The sequence below is a fragment of the Lepidochelys kempii genome, chromosome 4 (genome assembly GCF_965140265.1).
Source record: "Lepidochelys kempii isolate rLepKem1 chromosome 4, rLepKem1.hap2, whole genome shotgun sequence".
Lineage (NCBI taxonomy): Eukaryota > Metazoa > Chordata > Testudines > Cheloniidae > Lepidochelys > Lepidochelys kempii.
Window position 1 is genome coordinate 65,040,870 of NC_133259.1, and position 20,468 is coordinate 65,061,337.

The 20,468-nt window shown below is 40.3% G+C and overlaps 1 protein-coding gene across 4 annotated transcripts in view; it reads right to left on the reverse strand.

Moving 5' to 3' along the window:
• The window catches only part of NAF1 (nuclear assembly factor 1 ribonucleoprotein), a 76,605-nt gene that overhangs the window by 21,868 nt on the left and 34,269 nt on the right, over window positions 1-20,468 (reverse strand). For 2 of the 4 annotated variants that reach the window (XM_073341512.1, XM_073341511.1), the window contains exons 4-7: window positions 19,090-19,172; window positions 12,666-12,826; window positions 4,629-4,670; window positions 2,334-2,385 (exon numbers count right to left, since the gene is read on the reverse strand). In XM_073341512.1, coding sequence (XP_073197613.1) covers window positions 2,334-2,385; window positions 4,629-4,670; window positions 12,666-12,826; window positions 19,090-19,172 — 338 coding nt within the window. The remainder of the gene's footprint in view (window positions 1-2,333; window positions 2,386-4,628; window positions 4,671-12,665; window positions 12,827-19,089; window positions 19,173-20,468) is intronic. The other 2 variants (XM_073341515.1, XM_073341514.1) reach the window with 1 other exon arrangement.

The following is a 20,468-nucleotide window of genomic DNA, read 5'->3' on the forward strand; positions in this document are numbered from 1 at the left end:
AATCACCTCCGCACATAGCTTAGCAGGGTGAGCACCCACATTTGTTGGCATAACACATAGCAGAACTACTTGCAGAAACCTTCCATGTGAGGGAGGAATGATCTGAGGGACAGACAAATGGCTCAAGTCCAACACAATGTGCAAGCCACTCTCTTGAAAAGACCAGTGACCTCAAACTTTAAGTTGGTTCAGATGCACCCTTCATCTCTCCCAACATCTGTTGACACATATGAAGTTACTGTTACCAACAACAGGAGACTGAACTGGACATCTCTGAAAACGTTTGCTGACCACCACATCATGTGTGTCCAGAATGTCTCAAGGCATGATGACTAACATTTGAGGATTATACAGATTTGTTTATATACTCAAGACATCCAATGCTACACTGGTCTCATTCTGAGACATGTAAATGGAATCTTGTAAGTAGTAGCTGCCATGAGACCCAGAGAAAAGATTAGTATCGTAGTGTCATCTGTGAACTTGCATATCTGAATGTTTAAAATATATTGCAATATCTTTTACAAATTCTGTCCTATGATAGAAAGGCTTTCCATGCTCCTAGTCCAATATGAAGCCTATGAATAAAAATTCCGAGATGGACAGAGATTTGATTTTTTGACATTCAGAAGTTGTCCCATGTCTGAGGAAAGGGTGGTTGTAAAAGCAATGAGGCTTAATAGATCCTTGCAAATGGCAGCCTTCAATAACCAATCATCCAAATAAGAGTAAACAGAAATACCCTGCATTCTCAATTGAGCCGCTACGACAGAGAGGCAATTAGTCAAAACTCTTGGTGCTGGAGGCAGGCCAAATGGCAGCACCTTGTCATGGAAATGGTGTTCTGCTGCCACAAAATGAAGGTACTTTCAACAATTGTCAAATGATTGTCAAACTGGCTCTGTGGGTATGGGGAAAGCGGTGGATGTGATATACCTTGACTTTAGCAAAGCTTTTGATACGGTCTCCCACAGTATTCTTGCCAGCAAATTAAAAAAGTATGGATTGGATGAGTGGACTATAAGGTGGATAGAAAGATGGCTAGATCGTTGGGATCAATAGATAGTGATCAACTGCTCGATGTCTAGTTGGCAGCCAGCGTCAAGCAGAGTGCATATAGATCGGTCCTGGGGCCAATTTTGTGCATCTTCATTAATGATCTGGATGATGGGATGGATTGCACCCTCAGCAAGTTTTCAGATGACACTAAGCTGGGGGGAGAGGCAGATACACTGGAGGGTAGGGAAAGGATCCAGAGTAGACAAATTGGAGGATTGGGCCAAAAGAAATCTGATGAGGTTCAACAAGGACAAGTGTAGAGTTCTGCACTTAGGATGGAAGAATCGCATGCACTGCTACAGGCTGGGGACCGACTGGCTAAGTGGCAGTTCTGCAGAAAAGGACCTGGGGATTACGTGGACGAGAAGCTGGATATGAGTCAACAGTGTGCCCTTCTTGACAAGGAGGCTAATGGCATATTGGGCTGCATTAGTAGGAGCATTGCCAGCAGATCAAGAAAAGTGATTATTCCCCTCTATTTGGCATTGGTGAGGCCAAATCTGGAATATTGCATCCAGTTTTGAAACCCCCACTAAAGAAAGGATGTGGACAAATTGTAGAGAGTCCAACAGAGGGCAACAAAAATGATTAGGGGGCTGGGGCACATGACTTATGAGGAGAGGCTGAGGGAACTGGGCTTATTTAGTCTGCAGAAGAGAAGAGTGAGGGGGAATTTGATAGCAGCCTTTAACCTGAAGGGTGATTCCAAAGAGGATGTAGCTAGGCTGTTCTCAGTGGTGACAGAACAAGAGGCAATGGTCTCAAGTTGCAGTGGGGGAGGTCTAGGCTGGATAATTTGAATCTCTGTTAGGATTGCATTTGCCAGTTGCCTTTCGTCATCCAGCAAATCCTGCACACACAGTGCCATCTTTGGAATTCATAACAGACCATAGCAGCTTGGTAATTTGCCACCCTAATACCAAGAAAAGAACATTTTTATTCCTAGAGAATCTTCTTTCCCTCTCTATCAGCTGAGGTGAAGTGTGCCTGTTCAGACTTCAACCTGCTACTAGCAGCAGTCACTATTAATGAATTAGATGCAGGGTGTGTATGGAAATATAAAAACCCCTCCAAAGATATCTGATATAATTTGTCTGCTTTCTTGGCTATTGACAAAAAGCAAGAGTGGTCCAAGCTGTCTTACCAGGCTGGAGCACACCAACAAGGATTGGTAGACATGGGGAAGTAGCCCCATAAACACCGGATGAGATATCTTCTCCATAGGCACTGAAGGCAAATTCAAAGTGGACACCAGGTGATCCACTAAAACTTACCTCAGGTGGTGGCTCTTGGTCATTCTGCCATGATGCATCAGACCCTTTCTCCCTAAAAGATTGGACACAAAGATGTTGAGAAGCTTTTAATAGCAATCTAATTCATTGGTTAACAAGAGATTCCTAATTCTGTGACTTTATCTAAAGTAATTACTTTACAAAAAAACAACACTAAGGTAACAGATAGGCAGCTATGGCACCTTAAATAAAACATAAGTGGATTTTAAGCTTGTTTTTAAAACAGTTTCTAACTAGTTAGAAATCTATTTCACAGCCTGGTAGATCATGCAGTTACTACACACCATTTCTACAATGCTCCTACTTTGAGCGAAGGCTTCATATAGTTAATATTAAGCTTTGGCTGAGTACTTTTTCAAATTTTTTTTTAAAGGCACATTGTTACAGTAAACTGGGGTACCTGTTGTATGGCCATTCTCTTTCCTAAGTGTCTGTTTTGACAATGGCACAGCATAGTTTGGAGGAATAGATAATGTTAAAAGGAGGTTCTTCTTACTTATGGTCCTGTGTCCAACCAACTCATCCTCCTCCATATTGCCACTTCAGGTTTGTGCTTACCATTGTGTAACGCCAACAGACCCCGGTTGTCAGCAGGCGGGATCAAACCTGAGAGCTTAGTCCACGAGCCTCTACTGCACAAGCTAAAAGCCAAGTCACTGTTAGCTAAGGCTGCAGAGCAGACTCAATCTCTCTCTCTCTCAGTGGTCTCGGTGCCACTTGATGGGACATAACACCACACCCAGAAAGTATGTGGGTTACATATGAACTCCCCTTTTTCCCCAAACCACAATGATCACACACTACCTCTTGCTATCACTTTCATCTCATTCCCCTTTCTGTGATCAGAAACCCCTCACACACATCCACCACCAGCTGGAGAATGCATTCAACTATTCTCGCAGGTTTCTCTGCAGTTTACTTACTGGCACAATAGAAAGATGGCTTAAGGAAACAAAGGTAAACACTTCTTGTTTAACACAGAAGATGAACAATTACCAGTCCTGAGTTAAATTTCACTCAAAAGTTTGTAAAAAACCTAAACATATCAACATAAAAAGCAAATGCAAAAATGGTCAGCTTGACTATTGTCCCTGAATTTCCATGTGTCAGTCTTCTGCAAATTAGCAGCTATGACAAGTTAAATGGGGGGGAAGGGATAGCTCAGTGGTTTGAGCATTGGCCTGCTAAACCCAGGGTTGTGAGTTCAATCCTTGAGGGGGTCATTTAGGGATCTGGGGCAAAAAAAAATAAAAAAAATAAATAAATTGGGGATTGTGCCTGCTTTGAGCAGGGGGTTGGACTAGATGATCTCCTGAGGTCCTTTCAAACTCCGATAGTCTATGAGTCTATGAGTAAAATTGTACTATCATCCATTTGTGAAAACATCAACACTGTATGCCAAACTTAAATCATGATATTTGAGAAAAAGTTTATGCAAGCCTTTTTTTTAAAAAACAATGAAAATATCTCTCCCCATTTCTTACAAATAATTAAAAAAATGCTTTGATCTCCAATACGAGGATATTTGCTAAGATATTTGTTTATGCTAATGTTCTGTTTCAGTGGTAAGCCATGGCTTGAGCAAAGCACAATAGAGATTTCTAGAAAGCAGTATTGCGGTTCTATTATCCCTTTAAGTTACAGCACCAAATTGAGATGGGTCAGAGTTACATTGCCTCAGACTGTGCTATGGGAGGAATGCTATCTCAGAAAGGCAGAATTCTCCAGTCTGCACTGAGCATACTCACTGGTACACCCCTTCAAACTCTCCAATATACCATTGTGTCCCATCTCCTCCTAACCTTCCCTGCCATTCTTGGTGTGTTTGGCCCACAGGTGGCACACAAAATGAGCAGTCTCTGCACTCTGTGGAAAGCAAAGGTATGTGGGAGGAGGAAGTTAAGTAGGGTATGGCCTGGTGAATATTATAATATGTAATGAGGGCCATAGTGGCCACTTGTTTGTCTCTTACTGAGTCCTTGGTCTTTTCTTCAAAGACTGATAATTCTGTTACCATAGGAATGCATATACTGCAGAATTTATACATTTTGAGTCCAAATACAGAGTTGTAGGAATTCTCTTATTCTTCTTCTAAATGTTCTTAAGAATATTTCCTGGGATTCACATTTCAGATTCTTTTCCAAAAAACAGCCTACACCGCTTCCTGCGGCTCCCCGTGGTTGGGAGCAGCGAACTGCGGCCACTGGGAGCTGCGGACGGCCGTGCCTGCAGATGGTCAATGTAAACGAACTGTCTTGCGGCCCACCAGCGGATTACCTTGACAGGCCGCGTGCGGCCTGCAGGCTGCCCACCACCGATCTAAAGTAAATGAACAGAGAATGACTTGTCTGAAAATCTGTTGAAAGTATACAGTTCAAACGCACATAATGGAGAAGTGAGGGGCCACTAGGTGAAGAAACCCACACCTGTGGATAAACTCAGTGAAAAGAAATACAGCCACAGGAACAACGAATCTAACAAGCACTACAAGCTGAAGAGAAGCAAAAGATAGGACAGCAAGAGTAGAGCTGGACTTACAAAAAAGGAGAGGAAAAGTGGATTCCTCTCTGAAGTGACATAGTATACTGCTGAGAGTAATTTCTTTTGTTCTTATTAATAATGATGCATTTGGTGTAACTGTACAAAGTAAGGAAGTGTGTACAAGCTCACAAAAGTTACTGTGTTGTTAACTTACAGTTTATTATTATAATTAGTAGGTAGTTGGTAATATCCTATATTATTTATTTTCCTGCTACAGTTTTGGGTTTTCCCTTTTAAATAACTGAAAATTTAAAATTATCCCTTTGGTCTTGGTTGCCTCTGCCTCCCCTCACATTTAGCATAGCCTAATCTAGCCTGGGATCACAGCATATGGATACAGTTAAAGCTGTATTAGTGGCTGCAAGCAATCTTAAAACTGAAATTCCCATAGGAGAATTAAGATAGACCCAGAGATGAAAGTAAACCGGTGCGCTGTACCAGGCTGGATCGACTTCCCCAGGCACAATTTAAAGGGCCTGCGGCTCCCAGCAGCAGCTGGAGCCCCAAGCCCTTTAAATTGCTGCCAGAGCCTCGCTGCTGGAGCCTTGGGGTAGCGGCGGCGGGGCTGGGACGGCGATTTAAAGGGCCCGGAGCGGTAACGACAGCCGGAGTCCTGGGCCCTTTAAATCGTCCCTGGAGCCCCGCCGCCGCTTCCCCAGGGCTCCGGCAGGCTCCAGGGACGATTTAAAGGGCCCAGGACTCCGGCCGCTGCTACCGCTGCCAGAGCCCATGGCTGCCGCTGTTACCCCAGGGAGGGGGAAGGAGGCACTTGCCGGTAAAGGGTTTGACCTCTGACCTCCTCCAGCCCCGCCCTTTCCGCCCGAGGCCCCTCCCCTTCCAGGGGCCAGAGCCGGCCCCAGCCCCGCCCTGTACCAGTAAGTCCCTAGACTTACTTTCACCCCTGGATAGACCCGTAAATTCCTAATGTAATATTACTCAGTAGATTTTACCTAATCAAATACTTCAGCGTTTTGAACCCAGCTCTGCCACTGCCTCACTGTATTGCATGGTGAAGTCACTGAACCACTCTGTCTCAGTTTCTCTATCTGTAAACTGTGGATAACAATGCTTAATTACCCACTTCACAGAGATATTGTGAAAGATAAACTAGTTATATTTTATAGCACTTTGTAAATGTAAACAAATATGTAAATGTTAAGTATTATTTATTATCTAAGTAGTAAATAAAAGCTAGTTTCAAAATTGAGTTTTAACTGAGAGGATTAATTCAAATTCCTGATAAGGAAGAAACAGATGTAAAAGATATAGGTGTACCTGGGTTAAATTTAATGGCCTGTGATATGCAGGAGGTCAGACTAGGGGATCAAATGGTTCCCTCTGGCCTTGAACTCTACAAAACTAACATTAAAGAGAGAGAGAGAGAGATGTCTTCTATCAAGATGGAGCAGATAATGAAAATAATTACTTCAAAGATTTAAAGTACAAAACTGGCTCAAGAATCTGAATTTCATACATTATTTTACTTGAAATGTACTACCAGTTCACATTAGGGATTCAGAACACTAGGTAAGCTTGATTCCTACCATCTAAAAATCTAATTTTAACCAAATTGCACTTTGTGTATTGAATCGCTAGTACTTGCTTTGTTAGGAACGCATTTGAAATTGCATCTGCCATTATAACTTCTCATAGCAAATGTGGTCACACATCAACGTCTTTAAAAAGAAAAATTGTATTATTATATTCCTAGATAAAATATTGAACTCCTTAGGGTTAAGTACATGGGTAAACAAAGGGTAAAAAAGATGTAATTATCTCAACAACAAGCATTACAAACCCAGGAAATTCAATGTTACATTTAAGAAATATCCAAACATGGTAAGATATGAAAAAACACAATTAAGGCACCTTAACCTCATCCTACAATTATGCAGTAACCATACAATTAAGATTCATACACAATAGTGTTTGTAGTCTTAAATTAGAAGATATTTGTTTCTGAAAACATTTGACTTCCAATTTTTTCCTCATGGAAAAGCCAAGACACCTGAGGGATGGTGGAATGTCTCAGGAGTCAATCTCTCCTCAAGCATCGAGGCTTCATTCCTTTTGGGAACAATAGGAGACAGTGGCCATTTTCATGAAGAACTTTTTTCTAATGGCAACTCTAACTTCATTGTTCTTGTGAGCTATATGATGGCAATCATTTTGAAAGAGGGTAATGTTTAATAATTTTCTGTAACACAATTTATCAGGGCCTGCTGAAGGAGAAACTTTCTGTTATGAAGAATAAGGGAAAAAATTACTTTTATTCCTGTAAAGCTGCTTTAAAGGTAGCCAATGAACTGTAAGTTATAATTATATGGGAAGCCTGAAGAGTTTGAACAGTTCCATTATTAAGATCTCTCAGGACACAACAGTTGTCTGACACAGGGTGCTAAGTCCCTTAGTGGACCCATTTTTAAATTAAACTTTAACTTGGATTTATTTGTCAATTATCAAAAAATGTATTCTGTACCCGAAGACTAATAGAATATCAGGGTTGGAAGGGACCTCAGGAGGTCATCTAGTCCAACCCCCTGCTCAAAGCAGGACCAATCCCCAATTTTTGCCTGGAATCCCTAAATGGCCCCCTCAAGGATTGAACTCACAACCCTGGGTTTAGCAGGCAAATGCTCAAACCACTGAGCTATAATTTTGGAGAGGATACGCTGAATTCTTCATACATAAAATTCTTTAAGTGTAAAAAATTCAGCCCCAACTCTGGAGCCACTAGAGGGGCTTCCATAAGTTTGCAGCACTATAAGAACAAATTATGAGGAATTTTTATCCAATTTTCAAATGTGTAGATTAAAATACATAAACTATACTACCCAATGGTTCAGAGAAACAGCAGGTTGCCCTCCAGCAAGACTCTGCGGAAAAGTTTGCAATTTCTTATAGCATCTGTGACAGATACGATTAACACAGGCATATCTTGAGACTATTACATTTAACATTATGAATGTTATCTGAATGATGTGTGCCAGGCCTTAACAGCATGAAAACGTCAAAGACTATTACCCTGAGATGGGCCAGATGATATGGACCCATGGGATATTCATAGATCTTTGTACCAGAAAGTGTTAAATATACTTGTAACAAGTTCCTGGCTCACTGTGGAATCTGGAATCTCTAGGGGGTGATTACTGTAAAATACCAAAACTAATTATGCACATACCCAGTGACTGAAGCTTCCCTTGAGGGAAGGGATAATGATTCATTTTACCTAATTTTACTAATTGTTTCGGAAAGCTTGGGTACAAAGGCTTTTGGGGGGTATAAAGAGCCAGCTTGAACTGAGAGAAGGGGACCCTTTATTTTGATTCAACAAATTAATATGACTTTTGTCCGAGTGGGAGCCAAACCCTGTAAAAGGGTTGAAAGGACTGGAACCTGCCAACGTCTCCACAGGACTGACAGGGAGACACTGGTAAGTTTAATATAGTGTTTAGACCATTTTATTGTTTTATATATATTCTCTCTATAAGGCTTTTATCCCAAAATAAATGTACTCTACTTTGAAAGAGCTGTTTTGTTACTTGTAACTACTTGCCTACACTATTCATAGACCTTAGAGAACACAAAGTGCAAGTGCTGGATTCTGGTCAGGCCTACTGGAATAAACACATTGAAGTGCAGGAGGCCTACAAGCCTTGAACTCCAGTCTAGAGAAAGAGGAGCGCATGCCTCTGCCAAGAGAGAGGTTACTGCTTGAGGCCTGAGACCTAAGAAAGTATAGCTTGAGCAAATCACAGAGGGGGTCAAAAGTGCAGTTATCCTGAAACTAACAACATCTATATTCAAAGCACATAAAACATGAAAAATCTGGTAACTTTTTTTTAGGGGAAAAGTAGATGAGAGTGAGGAAAACAAGTGTCACCTTACAAGGAGCATAAAAAATTGTATTTTGGAACACAGTCAGAAAGTAGAAGGGTATTTTATTTTATCTACTTTTTAATCTATGTTTTGTTAATATATCTAACTTAAATTGTTAAGGGCTAGAGTCACAAAATTAAGCCTGGAACAAAAATCTCACCATTTTGTGTTCTAGAGAATTACTAAATCTAGGATTGCCGTGAAGCCTGTTGTAATCCTCACAGTAGGTATATCTGATGGACAGATTAAGGAAGAGCACCAAGGTACTCAAGTTGATTGATAAGATACACAAAAAAATATGTACTAATATTGATAGTTCTTACCACTTCCGATTGAGCAACCTAATTATTCTAGATATTAAAACCCACTTTTAGTTTTTATTATAAAGTATCAATCTATTTAATGCATCAGTGGCAACTGAGGTCTCTGAAATGAGTTTTAATTGACTTATGTAAATTCTGTGGACCATAATATTCCCCTTCAATGCATACAAGGAAGGAGATCCTCTGTGGACAGATCTCCCACAAGGAAGGGTGACTCAGGTTCCTCTGTGATACCATCTCCTCCCTATATCTGGGATCTGTGCTGGGAAGGGGTGGAAGACATGCACATTATTCTTCGCCAACTCCACAGAAATTGGATAAAAGATAATACAACTTCTCTGTATCCTCCTCAGTGTTCCTAGAGGCAGCTGTTGCCAGCCGAAGTCCCTTGCAGTGCAGCTAAGGAGGCCATGAGGCCAGGGAGTGGGATTTCCCACTGGAGGCCTAGAGCCAGTGCCTCTGTGGGAATCCAACAGATTTAAGCAGAGGCTCTGTACCCTTTTCCAGCTCCTACCCCAACACTGAAATCATATATGTGGGAGCTACATGAAGGATCCCTATGAGGTTTCCTCCCAGGGGTCTGTTCAGAAAAAGGGAAGAGCTGAGCCCAAATTTATTTTCTTGTGTATTAACTGAATGTATCCAGATTCTATAGGAATAAAAAACAAAATAAGTTTGGAAAAATACTGTTATTGTTGGGTATTGCTGAAGAGACTGGTGAAATTTTGGTCCCAAGGACAAATGGAAGAGAGGTCCTATGGCAATCTAAACAAACAATACATATGTAAATGGTGGAGGTCACCAAAAAGCAACAGTAGATAGTTCTACACAGCTCTTATAAGTGAATGCTTCTATAGGGTTTGTCTTGAAAACAAGTAAATAAACTGGACTTTCTGAAGATTTAATTTGAAACTTATTCAGACAAATCCAAGCATCTGTCAGCTTTCTCAAAGGCTCCTGAGGCTGTCAAAGGCAGCACTAATGAGCCCATGCTAATCAAATGTCAATTATATTCAAGACAGCAACTGGGTTTTAACTGAAAATGACAGTTTTCAGAAAAATTTATTTAGCTATCATAATACTAAAAATCTGGTGTAGCAACCTGTCCAAAAGTAATATAATAAGCTTTTCTGACCACAATTGTGTTATATAAAACTTGTAAATAGAAATAACTGAAGTGCACATGTATATTACCCCAAAAGTATCTAATAGCAGCTGCATAATGGATTGCCAGGGAAAAATTACTAACAATTCTACTTGCACTGTTCTTCCCTCATCGTAGCATCACCTATATTAAGGTATTATAGCTCCACCAACAAGGAAGCCAGGAAAGAAGAATCTACAATTCCAAGTGGTTTGAAGTCAGACACAGTAACCCCTCCCATTTCTACCTCAGTCAAGAAACTTTACAGAAAGAAAAATTCTTTTAAGAGACTCACCACCTAACAAGCATTCCCCTAGAGAGAAGGAAGACAATGGAGGGAAGAAGAAGGTAACAGACAGTTATTGCTAAGTACATTTCTGCTGAGATACAAATATTAAGCAGCTACAACATACAGTAAGAATTAAGGGCAGTTAATATTCTCATAGCAGCACATATTTCATACTCTGATCCTCAAGTGCCTACAATATGATTCACAGGTTATAGCATTGCACTGGGACTCATGAGATCTTGATTCAATTCCTGCTCCAGCAACAGACTACCCATATGAGCTTGGGCATGTGTCTCAATCCCCCCCTCTGTAAAACCATACATAGCACTTCCCTGCCTCACACAGGAATTGGGAAGATAAAAATCTATTAATAATTGTGAAGCACTCAGAACCAACAATGATGAAACACAAATACTTAGGAGAGGAAACCTGCTTTTTGTTGTGTGCACACAGTTGATTATTCCTGAGCAGCAGAAGACTGCCAAGTTATTTTAATGATGGAATGTAACTCTTGCCTTTAATGTCAGAGGAACAAAAACATCTCTTCCTCACCCTCCACCCCCAGAATTTCTGTAAGAAAACAAATATCTGTCAGAAATACCAGAGCGAAGTATCAAAGGGAACCTGTAGCTCTGGTAGGTCATTACATGACACTTTGCAACCATACTGATTGCCCATAAAACTCAAACCTTGCTATAAGCCAGACACGGAAACAATGACAAACTTATCCTACTTCTGAGCCAGGCTTTTCTTCCTCAGCATACCACAACACAATTCACATGAACAGAGATACTAAATAACCTTCTGCAAGAAGGGGTAATAATTCTTTTATTTTTGAATTTTGGCATTTATTCTTAAGATTTACAAGTCCATCAAAAGGCTGACTTATCAGAAATATTATGTAACAATAAACCTTAAAATTAAACTCTTTAGATTGGACTTCATGTTTCAGACAAGTGTATTTTCCTTTTTAGCAGGTGATTATTCTTCATTAAAAGCATTACATTATTAATTGAACATCTACTTTCCTCTGGTGTACTGGTTAACAAAACTAAGTGAGGTTTATGCATAAAACACTGAAACTTTACTTTGTTCAATATGGGCTGAACACAGGCTACGTTTTCAAAGGAGATCATAGCTTCCCTTATGATCCTGATCTTTGAGCTGTTCCTTTTCGAGAAGCTACAATCATCTAGTCAGGAGCAGGACCTGGAGCATTACAATTGCTGTCAATCATCAATGCTGGCTGCACTGGAGTTCAATTTATAAGAGACCCAAGCTAGCTGTACTTGGAGCTCTGATTCTCAGGTAATAATCATAAGTCTCAGCATACCCAACTACACTGAGGGAATCTGCTGATGCAGGATGAGAAGAATGCAAAGCCAGTCCTAAATGCTTTGTGGCAGCCTTGCAGGTATCTATGGGCTACATCAGCCAATGTACTGCTACTCAATATGACCACCCCACCCTCCACTTGCAGCACATAGATGCAATCTGAGTTGTGTAATATTAACTACAGTTGCAAAAGTGCTATTTTGTCATAATGCTAGACAACGAATTTTATGTTATAACATCAAATTTGGAATAAAAAAATCAGTGTCAGCAGGATTATTATATTGGTGGTAGAGTCTCTTCAGACAGAAGACAGCTTTCATTTGTGGAAGAAAGAAAATGCAATACATTACAAAGAAAAGAGGTGGGGTTTTTTTGCAGAAATTGTGCCAATTACAATAAAATTAAATTATTTCAGATAAAATAGTGACATAGGAAGATTGGAAGTCTGGTTATGTATTTTACGTTGTTTTAACAATAAGTTTCAGTAATTGCTCAAACACTTAGAAGCTTGAAGATTACATATGTTCCTCTAATAACTATCTTTATACATTACAATATGTACAACTTCGTTATTACAGCATGGCTGTGAATTTATGGAACAGTTTTGTGAGAGTGTTTTATGTAGTTGTTTTTAAAGAAAAGTACATGCAGAGAAAATTAGATTATCTTTGTCGAAGTTGGTAGTACCAAATCTTTAGCTATTTTTTTTTTCGTTCCTATTCTGGCCAGTTTAAGATACCGTGCTTTGTTTAGCTACATTAAAATATACGTTATATTAATATTTTAATAAGTTATAGACTCACTGTTTTAGTTTCTCTGTGAATATATACTGGGTAAAGTCCTCCACTGATGGTGCAAAATACACGGTATCTTGGATATTAATACCTTTTGCTTCAATATGCTCAGGGCTGTTAAACAGTAACACATAGAAGGGATGCAAAACAGGACCAAATATCTCATATATCTGAAAGGAAAAAAAAAAGAATTACAATTTACCTGAACAAACAACTTCCAAGGAGAAAGACAACTGTGAAGTTTTAAAAGTAAACATTACTGGTTATTATCAAGACAACATTAACTAGTGCAGTGGTTCCCAAACTTGTTCCGCCGCTTGTGTAGGGAACGCCCCTGCCGGGCCGGGCTGGTTTGTTTACCTGATGTGTCCGCAGGTTTGGCCAATCGCAGCTCCCAGTGGCCGTGGTTCGCTGCTCCAGGCCAATGGGAGCTTCCAGCAGCTCCCATTGGCCTGGAGCAGCGAACCGCAGCCACTGGGAGCCGCGACTGGCCGAACCTGCAGACACGGCAGGTAAATAAAACGGCCCGGCCCGCCAGGGGCTTTTCCTGCACAAGCCGGGGAACAAGTCTGGGAACCACTGAACTAGTGCATTTTAAAAAAATAGACACATCAAATTAATTTTTTGCACGTTGAGATTTTGTGATCGGATTTTTTTTAATGAGTTGTTTGACAGAGACTTATGTCTCTCTTCTGCAAATATCACTGCTAAAAACTAATTTTCTTCTTTTTATATCTAACCTTGTCACCACCACACCAGTAGCGGTTTCTCACCAAATGCGAACTCCTCACCCTTGCTAACAGTCTTACCTCCACCCTTCTCTCATTATCCTCTTCTACTGCTTTGACTCCCTCTGCTCCTCCCTGTCCTTTTGCATTGTAACCTCTTTGCTTTCCTTTCTAACTCTTGGTCTCCTCTCTTTTGTCATGTTGCTTGTCAAAGTTCAGGGCAAGGCACTTGTATTTCCCCTCCATGGTCTACCAAGGGCAATCGCTCTACATTACTGGCTCCTCATCCGTCACCTTTCTTGGACGGAGAACCACATCACTATCATTCCTGAATGATTTTTTTCCCCCACCCAGGCTGCACAGTTCCCTACCTACACTGTGATATTTCCAGCAAGCTGGACTGCCCAAAGGGCCAGCATCTGCACTTTGCTTTCTCCCAGAGGTTATGAACAGTGTAATTGCCACAGTTGAAAGTAACAGCACAGCTTTCTAAGAAAGCACATTTATTCTTAAGGTGAAAGCATTACAGAGAATACACTGAAAACAATAAAAGAATCTATAAGCATGCTAAAAATCTTACCAGAGATCACCCCAACTCCAATCTCTGTATGTATCAGTCCTTCAAAGCCCACAACTGGGTTTCCGCATGGGTTACCAGTTCATAAGTATCTTAGATTCAGAACCGCAATTACCACAAATAGTTCCATCTTTCCTTTATACTGCTCTTGACTATAATCTTATCTCACCTAACAGGTGATCAGCAAACAATGACCCACTCCTCTTGGCATAGCTTCAAAAGTATGGAGTTTTTTGCATAATCAGAGGTGGGGAATTTTGCATTCAACCCCACCCCCCGACATTCCCCAGGAAAACCACTTAACACTTTTTGTTCCAAAAGCCCATTCTTGTCTAGCACATTGTTCAGTATAGTCCTTTGAACTCCCAGCTCTCTCAGCTCCCCCTTCAAAATGTTACACACAATCCCAGTTCACAATAATATATAAACCAGGGGTTCTCAAACTTTTTCTTTCTGAGGCCCTCCCAACATGCTATAAAAACTCCAAGGCTCACCTGTGCCACAACAACTGTTTTCTGCATAGAAAAAGTAGGACCAGCATTAGGGCGTAGCAAGCAGGGCCTGTGAAGCTAAGTTGCTCAGGCTTTGGCTTCAGCCCTGGGTGGCGGGGCTTGGAATCCCAGGCTTCAGCCTCATGCGGTGGGGCTTCAGCTTTCTGCTTGGGGCCACAGCAAGTCTAATGCTGGTCCTGCTTGGCGGACCCCCTGAATCCTGCCCAGGGCACCCCAGTGGGCCCCGGAACCCTGGTTGAGAACCACTGATATAAACCATTTATTTAATACAGTGGTCCCCAACCTTTCTGTTGCTATAGCATATTCATGTTCCTAGAAGAGTGTGGCAGGTGCCAGAGGACCAGCCGCCAAAATGCTGCCGAGAAGCGGCGTCATCAAGAAGCATCGCCGTCAAAATGCCACCAAGAAGCGGCAGCATTTCGGCGGCTGGTTGTCTGGCAGCCACACTCCTCGGCGGCGGGTTTTCTGGAGGAAGTGCTCCCCTCTCAGTAGGCGGGCGCACATAAATGCCCCAGCGGGCGCCATGGCACCCACGGGCACCGCATTGGGGACCACTGATTTAATACAATGAACCCCAAAGATAATGAAACTTAATTCTATAAGGTCTCCCCGGGATATGACAGGAGATTGCCCTGCCACACTGTCCTCTATACCCAGGGCCCTACCAAATTCATGGTCCATTTTTGTAAATTTCAGTCATAGCACTTTAAAAATCTTGAATTTCACAGTTTCAAATATTTAAATCTTAAATTTCCCGGTGTTGTAATAAAACATGAATACGTATTTAAAAACGGCAAAATATAAACATGTAAAGCCCTTAAGACTCTGCATTTCTCAAACTGGGGGTCCCGACCCAAAAAGGGGTTGCCAGGCTATTGTAAGGGGGTCACAGTATTGTCACCCTTATTTCTGTGCTGCCTTCAGAGTTGGGCAGCCAGAGAGCAGTGGCTGCTGGTTGATTGCCCAGCTCTGAAGGCACCACTGTGTACCCATATAGTATAGGGTACTTTTATAGTATAGGGTAAACGTACACAAGAGACCAGATTTCACAGTCTGTGACACATTTTTCTTGGCCATGAATTTGGTAGGGTCTACACCTGGAATAGTCTCCATGTCTTTGTCTACCAAGAACTTTCTCCCCCTGCTTCAAATTCACCTCTTCACGCAACCCTTCCTCCCTTTTTACCATCCACACTGCATCCCTCACTTGTACTGCTGTGTTTGTGCAACTTGTCTTATTTAGACTGGAAACTCTTTGGACGAGGGAATGTGTCCCTATAGGTTCACTATGTATTGTGTAATTGCCCACATTTGCAAGTTACCACACAGCTTTACAGCACTAAATGATTTGTAATAATCCAAGTATCATGCTCATATTCTTTTTTAATCTAAATTATAATTTTACTTATCTAAATATATAATTTAGATAAGTAATCCATTTTCTTTTGATATAATTCAAACAGCTTGTATGTAATCTGAAACACTTCTCAGAATGGGTCAACTGATTTTTCAAAATCTGCAGTTAAATTAAGATAATCAGCTTTAAGACAGCTGGCAACCACTATCTTGATGAGAAGTAACAGATTGTAAAAATCTCCTTCCTTTACACTTTATTGCTTGTTCAATCCAGAGAAAGCCTTCACTGTACAGCTAGTACCCAATGTGCAGAAACATTTTAATACTTAAAGTATAAAAGCAGAATGGAAACTTATTTTACAGACTCTTGGGCTTTTCATTTCTGGCTTCTGATACCAATACAGCCACAAATTGGTGCTATTCAATTGGAAGGTAGCAATTTTTAAAGAAAGTATTTTTCAAGAACAATTTCTTTCCCTGTTTAAAACAAAATGGATATAATTTTCTTTTCAAGTAGGTATAAAATATAGGGGAAAAGTACAATTTAATCTAAAAAACCCACTTAAATTTGTTCTGCAATTAGATGGCTTCAAATTTTTCACTGAGTTCTGAGGAAAAACTGAAGTCTGAATGAAGTCTTGATAAGCAGGTGGATCATACTGAAATTTAGTGGAGAAAGACCTGGCCACATGTGTCTAGAAACAAACATATAGTAAGGAAGTGAGATTAAAAGGAACCATGCAGGGGTCAGGCATGACAGAAATCCTTTGACTTACCAACAGAAGAACTCTGAAGAACCAGTGCCCCTAATAGTGATAGTTTCTGCAAAGGTTTGGAGAGGAGAAAGAAGGTACCAGAGCCCTATACTCTCCATGCTAGCCAGAGAAGGGGAGTGCATAGCACACACTCTAAGATGGAAGGCACTATTACACCAGCTGGTCAGGAATTTTTTTTCATCATCACAGTTTTTCCATTGGAAAATTAAACATATCTGTTTTAAGGAAATTTTTGTTGGGAATGTTTCTCAGATCTAGGATGGATTCTCTGGTTTTAACCACAGAAAAAATCCCACCTCAGAAAAGCCAATAGTCTGGTGGTTAGGACTCTCACCTGTGATTTGAGAGGCCCAGATTCAAGTCCTCAATTTATTTCATGTCATATAAATAATTCTGTATTCACTGGGCCAGACAGACAGGCTGACTATAGTTCTTATGGCACTCACATGGGACTGGGGGAGGAAGTGGGGGAGAGAAGAGACCTCTCACTTTTTATTAAACATTTTGAAACGTCTTGATTTTGTCCTGTTGCAGAGTAGAAAAGTTTCTGAACTCTCACGGGAAAACCATTTCCCATCCAGCTCTAGGCACAATCTCTTTTCCCCATCTCTCTGAAAAGCTGTAACTCTGCTAATCATGTGACATCCATCAAAGCCCCTACATCATTTGTATAAGTTTTACAGTAGCTGTCAGGAAGTTCTAAATTCTAAAGCCAAAGCAGACCCTTAAATTCAAGCACCCTCTCCTGCACCAAGTATAGGTCTGTTTTCTATTTAAGAAAACGCGGAAAAACTCCTTCTCCTTTGCATGCGTCGGAGTCCATTATGCCACAAGCAGCTGACTCAACAGACTGGTGGAAACAAAACCCTATTATCTTTCCTATGACCAGGAACTTACCTTCTGAAAAGTTGTTGATCAATGTCGGGATACCTACTCTGAAGAGAGCTGCAGATAGTTCCTGACTACACAAAGACTCCCATTCCTAAAATTATACAGTAAGCTTGCTAGTAGTTAGATATCAATACTAAGTGTTGATAAAGAGGTTTCACGATTTTATTTTTAAATAGGAAATGTGCATTCCGTCTTAATTTATACACACTATTATAGTAGGAGCCAGAAGCAACCTAACTCTTTCCATTATAAAAAAAAAATTATTTAAAAAAATATCCCGAACACCCACCTTCATTGTTTGCATCAGAACTTTGAAATTTTCCAGAGAGAAAGCCCTGTAAATCAACTTTTCATAAGCAACTAAGGTTTAATAGTCAATTTTCTCAGAGAATATATCTGATTATATCTGAACAACATAACATTAGCCCAAGGTTAAAACAGCAGCAGAGATCTAAAAACACCCCATACCTTTCCTACAGTTTAGGAGTAGATCCTACCCTCTCCAAACTTTACTGCTAAAAAGAGCTAACTTTTAGATCATTTTTACATGCCTGAAATCAAACAACAGCAGAAACTCTTATATTGTCCTGTAATTCTTTAAAGGATAAAGATCTTGAAATCTAGTCAGTTTAAAATAAAATGGGAGAGTTTTTCACTGGTGCAACCCCACAATAAAAAAGTCAATGTTTGTAATTTTCAAACCCTTTCTTTTTTGGGGGGGAAAAAAGAGTGCTTCTCCCCCACTGCTGTCCAATTCCCACATAAACAAGAGGGGGAAATGGACTACAGTGAAAATGACTATAGAGCAACAGTTCTCGAACTTTAGGAACCCGAGTATCCCAATTTTGATTTAAAAATTTGAGGACTCCCCAAACCCCCACCCCCACTCCACACCTTCCCCAAGACCACACCCCACCTCTTCCCACCCCCTGCCGCCCCTCCTCTTCCCTACCTCTTTCCTCCTCCTCCCCCAAGCACGCCCCATCCCTGCTCCTTCCCCTCCCTCCCAGTGCCTCCCTTCACCCCGCTGAACAGCTGTTCCGCAGCATGCAGGGAGGAGGAGGAGGAGGAGGAGGAGGAGTTGATCAGCAGGGTCAGGGGCCTCAGACATGATTCACTGACCCCCGGGAGTACCCTCACGGACCTCCAGGGATCCTTGGACCCCAGTTTGAAAAACCCTGCTATAGAAAAATGCTGTCAAATGCACAAAATAAAACAAAAAAACTGATGTTTCATTTATAGTTATATTGAATGTAACTTGTAAGAGAAGGTAAAATATTCATATATGCATGATTTGAAGTTTGTGTCCCGTTAAGAAATATTTTCATTTACAAGAATACCTCTGAAGTGTCTTATTGAAAACTCAGTTTTATAAAAACACTAAGACTTTTTTCCTTGAAAGTATTAGAAGTATGGTTAATTATTCTAGTATTACATATACAGTCTGTTAAATGCAAGATACGTAGGTTAGGTGTTCAAACACATATGCAAAAATAGTCACACTCTAAACTAAAAAGAGCTACCAAAGTAACCTAGCAAATATTTTACAGAACAAACTGCAATACAATATAATAGTTTTTGTGTTTCACACACCTTTCCTGCTGCATGCCGATCTCCTTTAAAAATGATGCTTTCCTCATTTACCGGAGGTAGGCCTTTCAGAGATTCAATTATTACTAAAATACAAGAAGATTTAAAATATATTAACCTTTAAAAATGTATTTACCAAATTATTTTAACAAGAAGCAGTAATTGCAAATAATAAAGAGCATGTTTAATTATAAAACAGCTTTAATAAAATCAAATCTGTGGATGAGACACCGATGCATATTCGTCATGAAATATACATGCATTTTTGTTGCAGTATCAGATTTTATTAGCAAGATGAGGAGTTATAAAAGCACCCACCCAAGAAAGAACAATAACTCCAAGGTTATATAATAAAACCTCTCTTACAATACTCTTGCAATACTGCAAGAATGACACATTGATGGAGATTCTAGGTAGGAAGAAGAGAAAAGGAAAAGTTATGTACAGGACCAATATTTATATTAGACCTTCATGGGGGAGGGAGAAAAGTGAGAAGAAATTAATTCAGATAGAAATTTTAAAAAAGGAATAAAAGAAGGGGGAACGATAGAATAGTTTCACATACTAGGAGCCATCATAGGTAAGCAAAACTTGCCTCTGGCCCAAAACATAATGTGGATTCCCTGATAGCTTCTCGTTTTTCAAGTGAGGGCAGCGGGATCATATGAAAAAGTAGCAAGTCACTAGTTATCACTAAGTATAATTTGACTCTGACAAGTTTGTGGAGAAAGTAGTTTGCTGGTGTAGATTTACTTTTGGATGCAATCATTCTGAAGACTGAAGTTATGTCCTAGACTACGGGTCTTTAGCATGTTTCAAAGACTGTTCAAAGTGTGTTGGTTTGTTGGATGGGTGGAGGCGGGTTTGTTTTGGGTAATTTTTGGTTTGTTTGTTTTAAAGAAAAAACAAACAAACAGTTTGGCTAACTACAGTGATAAATCCTAGATCAGAATGACCAAATAATGCAGATTAAATGCACAACAATTGCATGGTGCACTATTTGAGTTGCACTCAATCTCCACCATCTTCCCCCAGCCAAAATTGACATACCAGTCCCATGAACACAGCAAAAGTTGTTACCTTCTCTATAAAGTTAGTTTGTTCTTGCTTCAAAGATACTGGGCCTTTGAAGCTTAGCTGCAGTGAAAATATTTGAGCACACCTGCACAGCTAACAACTTCAAAGAATGGCTACTGTATGTATTATTGAAATATTTATAACTATTTAAAAACCATTATTTACAATTTTTAGAACCTTCCCCAAACCTATTATACTCAGTTTGAATTACAGGACCAGCTGCATCACCTGGTAGAGGATGTGTTAACAGCTTCTCTAAAAAAAAAAAGTCACAAGAATCTTTATAATTAAGTGCTCTTCAATCT